Raw genomic sequence first — 13,743 nt, 5'->3', positions numbered from 1 at the left:
TTGACTTGTCAAGTCGGATATTCAATATAGTAGTGACAATTAAATTTAGTACCCCAGTCTTATCCATATAACTAGCTGTAGAAGTCATCACTACAAAAAATATAAGTCAGTACAAAAAAAAATTGATCCAGTAGTCATAGGAAGAAAATCAACAAACTAAAAGATTAATATGTTTATTATCAAGATTGCACATAAATTGCCTACTAGCAGGTTTATATGCCTTTGCTCGGAATCTAAAATTAACAACAAATAAATAAAGGATTGCTAACCTACGAACAAGATATCTTAATCAGACAAGAACAATAACAGAATTATCGATACAAATACAACCTGAAAGTTATGGCTTCGAGTATTATTGATATGAGTCAAAAAATTAGTCTTGAATTTGCCAAAACTGAATATCTATGTTGACGATAAAATATTTCTTTAGAAACTATTAAGTTTGCGATCGTCATTCATCAAATTTTTAAGATACAATATGACATTTGAGTTTTTAAGCTCAGAATTAAAATTCGATTCTAGATGAATACTAACAAGTTGTTTTTTAACAAAGTAATTTGTCAACTTTTTATAGTAAGAACAACTGGTTAATAATTAATTATTGTACAACCATCTAACTTCAACCTTTAATCCAAATCCAGAAATTATTCATCTTACAATCAATGACAGTACATCCAGTTTTTTGTTATCCTGGAATTCCTATTAGTGTTTTCAGACTTTGTTCAAAGTAGTACATATGATAACATACTTAAAAAATAATGAAAAATATTAGTTTTGAGTTTGCAATCATGTAATACAAATTTAACAATGTGTTTAGAAAAATCGATTGTAGTAAAAAAATACTAAAATATATTAAAACAATTTAAAATATTCAGTTCTGGCACTGACAACTAACATACAAAATCACAATCATCAAACCTAACTTAAAAGTTAAGAATTATTGCAGGCAATTTCATGAGCAAGGTAGAAAAAATGAGCAATTAGTAAACAGTGAGAGAAAACTCTAAATATGCTATTCGAGATTAGTGCCATGATTAAAATTTTAACAACTATTTACAATCCTTGCTCAACGAGTAACGACTTACAAAATAGGGGGTTTGTCCCTTACAAAAGTCAGCCCTAAAAGTATTAAGTAGTCTCGACTTAATCTACGACCACAACTACTGAATAAATACCCTAGTGCTAATATCGATGAAATATCGCGTTTGTAACTAAATAAAATTAATAACCTGTGAACGGCTTAAGCTATGTAAATTTTGCACGAAAAAAGATCAGTCTTATTAAAGTTTAATCTTTGAAGAAGACAACACTAATATAAATTATTCAGAGCGAAAGAATACATGTGTTTGATTCTGGTATGGTCTGAATTGTAGTTAATTTAGCATTCTACCTTCAACTATTAATTTGTATTATTCCTTGGTTAATATATTTTGGCTCATAAAAGTAAATTAAGCATCCAAAGGACTATGTGAGCTTCATACTTGTAAAGGAAAATCTAATGAACCATTAAAGTTGACGTTGTTCTTTTTATAATCAGACAATAATTTTATGGCTGATAAGTACTACATTTTTTTCTGTAATAACTAGTCAGGTTATACAAAATTTTACCATTTTTGAATCAACGAAAGACAAGTTTTCATAATCTATTATTTTTTTACCCAGAGTAGTTTTAAGTTGTAACAGTCCTGAAATTGACATAACACTTTTGAAAATGCACTTGAAACAGCAGGCGACCAAAAAACATCACCTCGCTTAATGGCAACAATTGCGTTACAAACACGATGAAATGAGAAAATAAATAGTTACAAAAATATAAAAAAAACACTTAACTAAAAAAAATGAAGCCTCTAAATCTAAAGCATTTATGTGTTAGTCTGGCTTTCGCCAAAGGTTGTGCAGAAAAGGAACTTTGTACAAAAAATGTCATGAAAACACAGCACAAAACGAGTTTCTACGTAAGTAAGCTGCCCTATTCTAGACTTATTGCCGGCATAATACCATCGTTAGATTAATACTATCGTAACTATATACACACGACCATTAGGCACAAAGGTCATAGGGTCAAGGCTGCAAATGCTCGGACAACCCTGTTTGTCCGTTCGCTGACAACGGACCCGCGGCGAACCTAACCTAGTCTAACAAAACAATAGGCTTAATCTAAATTGAGTAAGACTCTCCATAAAATGTGCTCATTAAGTGTAATTAATTTGTATAGCCTAAATATTTCAATAGGAGAGCAATACTTTTTATTGCATAAACTAGAGTAATTTTACAACTTCAACTCAAAAGTGCCACATGGCTGGTCAACAAGTTTTTCCCCCTTTAAAACGTCTAACATGCCATTTGTAAACATTCCTGCTGCCTAACTGACAAATTCTAAACTAACTACTACTGTTAAGTTAGTAAGTTATAGTTCAATTTGTTTTTGTTTCATGGGTTCAATCCCATGCATTGATTTTTACACAGGCCTTCAAATGCATTCTATACTATTGCAAAAAACTCAAAATAACTTTTAATCTAAATTAGCACTTGTATATTTTCATTGAGATTTAAATACAAATGTCAAAGTAAATATATTTGTTCATACTGTTTGCAATAAGCACTGTAGCTACATTTTTATGGGAAAAAATTATCCTAACATGAAATTAAATACACACACACACACAATTTGTCTGAGATTCTTACATTTTGTTCACTTTATAGTTGCAATAAGCGTAAAAATACATTTCCAAAAGGAGAAATAATATTTGAACTATCCTTTATCAGGAATAAATATATATGAGTAAAAAAACCTCAAAAATACTGAAAGCAATAACATTTTATAGATCAATAAATAACAGAATTATTACACAATAAAGTCAAGTCTTCGCCAGCGAGCCCGCGGGGCGAAATATCGAAAAATAAATAGCAAACACAGAATCACAGATTCACCTAACCTAAGCCGAGTATTCCGAAGAGTATTGAACAGAAAAGAGAGCTGAGACCATGTAATACTGGAGAAGGTTCGGTACAACATAATACTAGGTTGGACGTAAGGACGGGAAGGAAGGGTCAAGGAAACCCAGTCCCCACCAGGGCGGCATGGTTTCGCAACATGTTAGAATGAAACATCTGCGCCAGCAGCTTTACACCCTGTGGAAATAATCAAGAACAGCGTTACAGGGCTGGCAATGAAAACTGTTATTTACTTATGAAGTCATAACACTGTGTTGCTTCTCTGCTCTAGTGGACAGGGCAAAAAACAAACAGCTAATTATGAATATAGAGTAGAATATAGAATAGAGTGAGATATAAACAGAAGTCTACATCTCAATACAGAATTTAAGTAGGTAAACAAGTTTTGCAAAAAAGGTCTGATCTCTAGAAAGTTTGGTAAAATATAAAATTAATACCATTATATTCGTACCATTATATTTTATTGCGCTATGAATGCTATGCTATCCAACAAAACAGATGACGTTAGATAGTAACAAGACCAGGGTTTGGACTATTCCCTTTCAAAACATGAAATACCCCTGCTGCAATAAACCTGCAGACTAAGCAAATTTCTGTTTACCTGATTTGATTTGAATATCATTAGGTTTAACGAGTACCTAGGTTTGCTGCCTACAGGGAGGGTAATAAAGTGTGTTTTTAGTAAAACATTAATAGCTTAGTATAAAATAAATAAACTTGCCATGTTTGATGATCAAAAATATTCATGAAGAAGCAAACTACAACAGTTTATTTATTCTCCGTAAGAATAACATGGGAATTTTAATCATATAATTTTGTTTCAATTTTCTCCGTAACCAATAGCCATACAAAAACACTTCAATATACTAAATTATTGGTTTTTTCAAGCTCTTCAAAATTGTTTAGAGAGAAAATGGGGAATTTTATGTTTGGAGGGTGAAAAATGAGAAAAAACCTATTTTTACCCCATAAATCCCCATTCTGTATTGTACTGTATCTATCTATATATTAATAGGCAAGCATGTTTCTTTAAAACCTTTTTTCTCAGCTCGTGTGCATCACAGGGAAAATCTACACATACTGTTGGAAAGATATTTTCCTGTAGATGTGCAGAATCCCTTTATAAATTAAAATAGGCTCAAAAATAAGCACAAAAAATGAATTTGAAAACTTTAAAAAAATAACATGGGAGTTATGGGTTGCCATGTTGGTGACGAAATAACAACAAAATATAAACAGAAAATCTAAACAAATTCCTATCACATGTTTTATTTACAGTGTGGGGTTTACACTGTACATTACATAGTGTAAGAAACGGCCATGTGGCCCTAACTTTGTCTGAATAAATATATAATTTTTCATTTCATATAATTTTAATTTTTTCATTTAATTTCATTTACATATTTTTGGTCGAGTTTTCGACCGCTGGACGACCTCTAGTATATATAAATTTGAACGCAGAGTGTTTTTTGGCCTTTGGGGACATCAAAACGAAAAAGTAAACCGGTCCTGGGTCCAGGCCTTACCATGAGACCTACGGTAATAGCTTATTCCCTATATAGGAAATTCGCTAAAATGCCACTCGAGTTGAAAACACACAAATAAGTTAACAGTTTTCACACCAACCATGTAAATTTGTTTTTTAAAGTATAACTTTTCAATAGGTAGTCAATAACTTAAGAGTAAACAAAACATTTAGACAAAAAGACAAACAAACAATCATATATGCTATTTCTAATGAAATAATACAGTAATAATATCAACAAGGGTGAGTATCAATAGTTGCAACATAAAGTTATGTTTCAGATCTTAAATGTGTCATGACTGTGTCACAAAACTAATTCATATTTTATATATAGAACATACGATTTTAAACTCAAATTGATAAGGACCACAACAATATTATTAAATTAATAATCACAACGATTACAAAGAGAGCAGTTGATGTTAAAAAGGCAAAATCACTTAAATTGTTAAATCTAACTATACTAAGCAACAATAAAATGTTGGCTGGATGTTAATACGTCAAAATTTCACACATTCAGTCTTGATTATTAGTCAAACTATTAAAAAGCCAATGGTAATCATTTATCTGGTAAATAATAGAAGTGGTAAAATTTAAACAAGCAAACTTAGTTAAAAGTCTAAAGCTATATAAGCAGTTTTACTATGTTTATATATATTTTTGGATGTAAGGTTTGGAAATCAATAGATGAATGTAATATATAAACAATTTTAACATTTTCTTATCGATCTAGTAGGCCTATTTATTAAGGTGTCAGTCACTTTTATATATAAGTATTTAAATAGGTGCAAGACTTTTCTTTATAAATAAATGTTCCTACGTTTTTCTAAGGGGTTAGGGTAATCCTGACCCTAGCTACTTCGATCTGTAGACCTTTTTATAGCACCCCTCAGCTCAGTCTGACAGTCCTAGGCTTTTGGCATAGCTGTGAGACGATAACTGCTAGGTTTGAAACAACTAAAACTGCACATTACTAACAAGTAAATTTAATATGCTTCAAGATTAGCAAACATCATTCTGGAGCATTTAAATGGTAAAAACAAGAGCAAGAAGTATGAAATTTAGTGTGCAATATTTTAGTTAAATAAAATGTTTTTGGCCTCTAGGGACATCAAAATGATAAGGTATATCGGTCACGGCTCCAGGTCTTACCGTGCCACCTGAAGGTAATAGCTACATCCCTATAGAGAAATTTGCTAAAAATGCATTTCAATGTATCCAATGAATTAGATATATTCATGCCATCAGAAACTATACCATTTGTGGTAGAAAATGCTCATATACAAGCATATAACTACAACTTCTTGCATAGCTAAGTTCTAAGAATTGAAAGGAACTCAAACGAAAAATTGCACATTAACAAGCTGTAAATAATGATTACCAAGTTTTAGTATTCTCTTTACAACTGACAGCACTACACCTTACCCAAATTTTAGAAGTGTCGTAGCATACAAATCATTAAGACTCAAAATAATCAAGACTGAACACAAAGTAACAAGTGAAATGTGTGACTAATACATCCAACCCAACAATTAACCCTGGCAAGAATTCCCACTGAGGCGGGAGAAATTAATTCGTAGCAAAAAACTAGCCAAAACAACTGTTTAACAGAAGGATCGTTCTACATCGAAACGATCTTTCTAAGAACATAAACAAAGGGATGATTTTACTGATGACCGGCCACCAAATTGAGTGGCGCTTCATTAGGCTCATCTCGTTTGAAGTTACACACCCCGACTCCCGCAGACGACGGAGGGAAGCCCGAGCTCTGTTGCAGTGCGGCCAACATGAGGTGAGGTTGAATCTGGCGGCGCAGTGCTACCAACATGTCATCACACTCTTCACTGCCACTGTTGCCCCCACTGGCACACTCACTACCAGCCTCTGTGAAAAAAAAACTATCTGTGAAAATGTTGCTAAGAAGATGCAGCATAATAGAGGATATGAAAAGTATTAAATTTAACATTAAAATAACTGATCGGGCCTTACCTGAGGTATTGAGGGATGTGTTTGCATATTTTCCGCCCTTGGTTGTCTTATCACCCCTAGGTCGTCTTCTCCTTGTATGTATTGTATCTCGTCTCATTGTTGCGGGCCTGTAAGTAAACAGAGATATTAAAGATCAAACTTTCAAGCGGTTGCTTATCTCAAATAAATCCCTTGCAAGTTTCTTGACATCAGTCAATTCGGTCCATTCTCCATGTTACTACACCTTTTTCTGTCTCGTGGTCACGGTACCTTTGTCAACATATGTCGTCACTCGCGACACATCGAAATATCCGACAATCGGAACCAATCACAGTGTCGAGAAAATCCCGTATCAAGGTAGGAGTGTGTGAAGCAGCAAAAAAACTTTCAATCAATGGATACTGATTCAACAGGGTGTCCACCAGGCCAACCAGAAAAAATTCATGAGTAAAAAAAATCCAGGTAGTTCAGGTCCTACTTTTTATACTAAAATTTCCAACTCTTTCAATGCTGTTTTAGCGCTAACACAGCTTGCTATTTTAGTTATCGGAAAGAGCATTCTCAGTTAAGGAAAAAAAAAATTATGATTGCTGTTATATTGCCTGACATAAGTATTCAATTTTTATATAATACTGATTAAATAATCCAAAAATTAAAAACTAATCATTAAACCTGCAATTTATTAATAACTTCCTAAAAATTGTGATATATTGATCCAAAATTAATCAAATCTCTGTACAGACACCTGAAAAATAGATTCTTAATAATGATAATTTCAATTTTACCAAATTTTCTGAAGGTATCATAAAGTAAAATTTAAAGTAATGGGTTGTTTTCCAAGTGGCCTACAGAAATAATAATGCAGAAATTACAAAATTGCTGTAATCAACCTTAAAGTTAAGAACACAATGGAAACTCCATGTACAGTATCAAAACATAAATTAATTTAATTAAAATACAAAATTGATGGTAAAAAGAAAAGAAAAGGTTCACAATAAAGTTAACAAAAACATCCCCCACGAATTTACTAATGAAAGCTTTAGGCTAAGCCTATTACAATAGTTCTAATTTAGGTTCAGGTGTTATAACTTATTGCATGGATCTTTATCTCAGGTGGTGTGATCGAGCGGCATTTGAATCTAATCTTGTAATTTTATATAGCCTAATAAAAAATTTTGTTTTGAAATATAAAATAGGTTCAAATTATTTTCTGATTGGTTGAATTAATGACTTGATTAGTGTTTCTTGACTTTTAAATTCTGGTATAAATGTTCAAAAGTTAGGCCTAAAAAGTTTTAATGGCTTCCAAGGATAGAAAATGTCTACTGGAGTGATCTCACCAAAAATTGATGTCTTCTTCACGATAAATTTCTTGATGTAGTAATTATTAATGTTCTTAACAAGGACGGTTCTTCTTTAATCGAATTTCAATAATTTAGGTTCAAATATAGGCATTTTTTTTTATAAATTTTGATATTAAAATATGTAGAATCCAATTTACATCTTCATACTAGCTCAGCTCTCTTGAAAGTGATGCAGGTTTGATGCATTGTTGCACTCACATATGTCAATGCTGACTTAATAACAGAGAATTGTAGGCCACTGTTCACACATATATATTATAACAATTTTAATTTGCTAGAGAGCTAAATTATAATTTTGAAAAGTTATTTAAATAAAATTATGTTGAATTTGAAGCAATTTTGTTACAAAAATTATAGGCTATTGTATATTTACATGAAATTAGGTTATTTGAAAATTGTCTATATTATATTGTATTACATTGATTACCTATTGGTCTGCATGGACAATTAATTATTATATATGGTTTGAAAAGGGAGATGGACTGACATATTGATAAAAATAAAAACATATGGTGAAAATTAAATTATTCTATAATAAATAACAGTGAAAATATTGAATTGTTGCATTGCACGTGGCCAATTTATTTTTTAAACCCTTCTAAACATATTAAACAAATACCACGTTTAAGGTAAATGAAGATATAACAAAAAAATATTTTAAAAAACATTCTAGAAATGTGCCATTTTGAAATTTTTGGTATATTGTAATCATTCAACACAGTCGTAGAGACACCATCACCGTTTTCAGCGATAACTGAAAAATCCTGAATATCTCACTCAGTAACAGAAACATCACCACTGTCTCCCGAGGTCACGGAAACGTCATCGTCATCACACGCTGTCATGAAAACGCCATCGTTGTCTCCCGCGGTCACGGAAATATCATTGTTGTCTCCCGTGGTCACGGAAACGCCATTGTCGTCTCCCGCAGTCACGGAAATGGCAGCGTCGTCTCCCGTGGTCACGAACACGTCGTCATAATCTCCCGCGGTCACGGGAACGTCATCGTCGTCTCCCACGGTCACGGAAATATCATTGTTGTCTCACATGGTCACGGAAACGCCATTGTCGTCTCCCGCGGTCACGGAAATGGCATCGTCGTCTCCCGTGGTCACGAAAACGTTGTCATCATCTCCCGCGGTCACGGGAACGTCATCGTAGTCTCCCACGGTCACGGAAATATCATTGTCGTCTCCCGTGGTCACGAAAACGTCGTCATCATCTCCCGCGGTCACAGGAACGTCATCATCATCTCCGGCGGTCACGGAAACATCATCGTCATCTTCCGCGATCACGGAAACATCGTCGTCGTCACCCACGGTCATGGAAACGTCTTGTCTTCATGTCAACGCCATTGTCGTCTCCCGTGGTCACGAAAACGTTGTCATCATCTCCCGCGGTCACGGGAACGTCATCGTCGTCTCCCACGCTCACGGAAATATCATTGTCGTCTCCCGTGGTCACGAAAACGTCGTCATCATCTCCCGCGGTCACAGGAACGTCATCATCATCTCCGGCGGTCACGGAAACATCATCGTCATCTTCCGCGATCACGGAAACATCGTCGTCGTCACCCACGGTCATGGAAACGTCTTGTCTTCATGTCGCATGCGCGATCGCGGCAAAATCACTAACATATCCCGCGGCCGTTTGGACATCCTTATCGTCTCACGCGGTCACGGAAACGTCATCGTCGTCTCCCGCATTCACGGAAACGTCATCGTCATCTTCCGCGATCACGGAAACATCGTCGTCGTCACCCGCGGTCATGGAAACGTCATCGTCTTCTCCCGTGGTGACGGAAACGTCATCGTCGTCTCCCGCGGTCACGGGATTGTCTTCGTCGTCTCCCGCGGGTACGGATACATCATCGTCGTTTTCCGCGGTCACGGATACGTCATCGTCGTCATGCGCGATCGTGGCAAAAAATTCCTGGTTAAATACAAAATTCAAGCATAATTCCCGGTTTTCCCGGTTGTGGACACCCTGTTCAATAACGTATGGATACTGATTAAAAAACGTATATGGATACTGATTAAAAAAAAAAACATCGCCACAAACAAATTGAGAACCTCCTCCTTTTGTTGGTAGTGGGGAAATCGGTTAAAAATATATGGATACGGTTCAATAACGTATATAGATACTGATTCAATAACGTATATGGATACTGATTCAATAATGTATATGGATACAAATTTAATAACGTGTATGGATACAGATTTCAATCAATCAATCAATCAAATATTCTTTATTCAAGTTTAGACAGTATGTCTTAAACAGCGCCATTAAACTAACATAAACAAAAAATTATAAACTAAATAATTAAAGTCATTCATTACAAAGATCTATATAGTAAGACTAAAAATGAGTGTTATTACTTAAACAAATCACAAAATCAATTTAATAACGTATATGGATACGGATTGTCAAATTGTCAATTATTCAAGTAAAAAAAGAAAAGTCAATTTCAGTACAACATTTCAATAGTCACTTTATTTATCATTTTTTCTTTATCATATTAAAAAATTATAACATGTTAAAATTAATCTTCACAAATAAATTATACAGCAGAAATAGAAAAGATTAACAATGGACATACATATATGAAATTAGTCATTAACGTCAAGTTTACTACATTTATAACTGTTTGTCTAAATACATCATACAAATTGAACTTTAAAAAGAAAATTTATGACAGACTAATTTATTACATAGCATTGATCTTAACTTTTTTGTATGAAAAACCTCAGCTCAAAAAAAATTCAAGGTTCAAGCTCGACTTGAAATCAGCTTGATCAAAAATCTTAGGCTTGCACACCTCTATTAAAGATTAAATAAAAGAAATAAATTATGATTTATTAATTTTTTCATTTATTCACTTAGTGTGGTATTACAAATCACTTTTCAGCTCCTGATTACTGTGAGGTATAGTTGACATTTACATACACCTTACATGCACTATGCACAAGGATAGGTCAGGTCATTTAAATTACAACTGGAATTGTCAATATGTTTTTATTATAACATTATTTCAAAACTTCCTCGTCTTGGACTGAGCCCAACAATGGAAACCCTAGAAAATGAACGTCCATTTGTTCAGTAATAAAACTTGTACACTACACAAAACTCTTATCATAATAATGGTAAGTAGTGTCAGACTGGAGTTCCACTGACCTGTTGACGTTGTGCAGCTTGTAGTAGAGGCCACATGCGTTACACACCATCTCTCCTAGAGGGTTTCTCCGCCAGATGGTGGTGGTCCGAGTGCCACAGTTGGTACACGACAGGTCCATCCGCTTGGCCAGTGACGGCCCTTGCTGCAAAAACAACTAGGTTACAACTGAGTGCTGTCACAAGCAAATTAGGGGTTTTCAAGGTTTGACATTTTTCAATTAAGATAAAAAGCAGTTTTGTATTGTCTGCATAAAAAAAACATCCAATAATTTTGTTCAGGGTGGGGCAGGGAAGTATCCCTAATTTTGAAGGTACATTAAAAGACAACCAAGAATATTAGAACCAAACTTTATATTGGGATTAAAAGGTTACATCTGGGAGTTTATTTTAATATAACTTTACTTGGTTTTAAACAGCATATCCTGCATATGGTGTCCCTAATCGTAAATACACTGCTGTATTCTGGTTCTGGAGTTCATCATAACGCTGTGAAGCATTTGTTGTGGAGTGCGGCCAACCTCAAGGTGAATTGCATCCTTCAAGGCATCTAGGGTCTTTTCGTAAACTACCCTAGGCTCCAATAGAGCATATTCTGTTTATTTACCGCTCCAGTAAGTGTGTCTCGTCACTAAACAAAACCCGAGCAACATGAGACAGTCCCGCAATTAAGATTTCCCATGCCTTCATACGTTATTGCCAGTCCCGTTGTGTGAGTTCATGAGCAACTACAAGCTTTAATAGATGGAGGTGTAGGTCCTCATGGAGAATACGAGGCACAGTAAGATTAGGCAACGCCAGCGCGGATGCTTGTTTACAAGCAGAACATTGAGAAGACTGCAAAATCGATCTTCTGCCAAGGTGAACGTAATCAGGAGTTCGGATGGTTCTTTGAGCACCAAATATCCTTCGCAATACACCACCACGTACACGGAAGTCCTTCACCCACACCAAAATGTAACAGCTTTGCGGCAGGCCATCTGATAAGAAGTTCGCAGCGCACGCTAGCTGCATAGCAACAATAGACTGATTTTTTTTTTTTTAAATGCATCTCGAGTGCAAAAGCACATTGCTCACTCAAGTAAGCCATGTCTACTACTGAAAGTGATATTCTTAGAAAATCCCAAAGCAACAGCGTCATTTGAGCCTAACCCCATTCCTCCAGTACACCCATACTACTCACAGTGCCATCTTAAAAGTAGGGATATTTCCCTGCCCCACCCTGTATAATAAAAAAAAACCGTGGAGAATGGAAAATAAAGGACAGCACAGAATTGATACAGTAATTTTAGGATAGGACCCAGACATTGAGGCTGAAGTAAGCAAGAAGCAGGAGGATGAGCAGCGCTGGACGTATACTAGAGAAAGAGGATGGACAGTTATTTAATTAAAGTTGTCAAATAGGTAATACAAAAATGTGGTAAACCAATAGGAAGGCTCCAGCTGAGATGGCAGCTCAGATCACATAGATTTTTTCTTTTCAATCTATGTGTTTACTAAGTGTTAAACAGTTATAAAACAAGGATAATAATAGGACTAGAAAACTAAAGAGTGTCACAATGTTATAGAACGAATTATGTAAAGTTAATTTTTACACGTAACTCAACTGTTTAATTTTGTTGTACATAGTTTACATTCAATATTCCTTGATTTTGACTTTATAGTAAAACATTATCCAAATGCTACTCACCCGTCCATTGTTAGGTCTAAATACAGCAGTCGCACTACACCAGGCTTGTGTTTCCTCATCTACTTCAACCTAAAAAATCACATATGTTGAAAAACTTGTTTTTCAAATTTTATTGTTTTAATCTTTCATTTTTAAATGATATAGCACAGAGATGCGAGCTGATAGGTATCATGTTCCATGAGTGACATTTCAAAGTAATCATTCATCATGGCATTAATTTTCATAGTAGTCCAAGGTTTTGTAAAACTTAAACTGATTAATGTTGATTTATTAATAAAAAACTAATGTGCTTATTGAGGCTGAGACACAGGTGAAATTTACAATAACCACATTTGTTACTCAATCACAGCCCAAAGCTTAACATTTTTACTACCAATAAAAGTAGCAAGCAGAACTAATTCTTAATTAATTATAATCTATTTTTTTTCAATAACCTGTTCACTTTTTTTGTTGGAAAAATTCCATGGAACTATTAGCCTCTTGAATTCTTCCAATAGGCAACAAGGACTGTACTGATTTGATTCAAATACAGTTATTTTTCCACAAGAGTCCTTTTACATTGATTCTGTGATGGGTCTGCACACTGACTACTAAGTGTACACTGAACATTGGACAGGAATCTATCAGGCTTGGCCACTTGTTACAGTATGCTTGTACAATGTAGCAGAGTAGGTTTGTGAATGAGACTAAATAAAGAAAATAAAGAAAGAATATAAAAACAAAACCAAAGAGAAAGAATAACAACATCGCTATTTTAACATATTCCATATTCGTGAGCCCAATGTATTCTTTAGTCGATTGAGTTGATTTTTACATCACAATCTTTACAGCCAGGTGGTCCTAACATTCTCAGACAATGCCATTACCTCCTCGACCTCATCGTCCTGCGTGGCGTGTGTGTCCCGAGCCGCTTCTCTGTCTGTGTAGTTGGCTGCTTCCAGCAGTCTGGAGATGGCTTCCTGCGACCGTGAGACCTGCTCCACAGGCGTGATCGTCACTCCACTCTTGCCTGTAACATCAATTACTTTACTTTATCCGATATTTTGATACATTATAATTTTCAAAACACA

General features: G+C 34.7%; 1 protein-coding gene across 1 annotated transcript in view; it reads right to left on the bottom strand.

Moving 5' to 3' along the window:
* Positions 1-157: 157 nt before the first annotated feature.
* The window catches only part of LOC129000770 (uncharacterized), a 30,409-nt gene continuing 16,823 nt past the window's right edge, over positions 158-13,743 (bottom strand). The window contains exons 8-13 of the mRNA XM_054427764.1: positions 13,540-13,682; positions 12,674-12,742; positions 10,987-11,129; positions 6,470-6,576; positions 6,213-6,364; positions 158-3,132 (exon numbers count right to left, since the gene is read on the bottom strand). Coding sequence (XP_054283739.1) covers positions 3,052-3,132; positions 6,213-6,364; positions 6,470-6,576; positions 10,987-11,129; positions 12,674-12,742; positions 13,540-13,682 — 695 coding nt within the window. The 3' untranslated portion in view covers positions 158-3,051. The remainder of the gene's footprint in view (positions 3,133-6,212; positions 6,365-6,469; positions 6,577-10,986; positions 11,130-12,673; positions 12,743-13,539; positions 13,683-13,743) is intronic.

Source organism: Macrosteles quadrilineatus, unplaced genomic scaffold, assembly GCF_028750875.1.
Source record: "Macrosteles quadrilineatus isolate MER2022 unplaced genomic scaffold, UCM_ALF_1.0 Scaffold_8__2_contigs__length_117827958, whole genome shotgun sequence".
Lineage (NCBI taxonomy): Eukaryota > Metazoa > Arthropoda > Insecta > Hemiptera > Cicadellidae > Macrosteles > Macrosteles quadrilineatus.
This window is presented reverse-complemented; position numbering and strand designations above follow the sequence as displayed.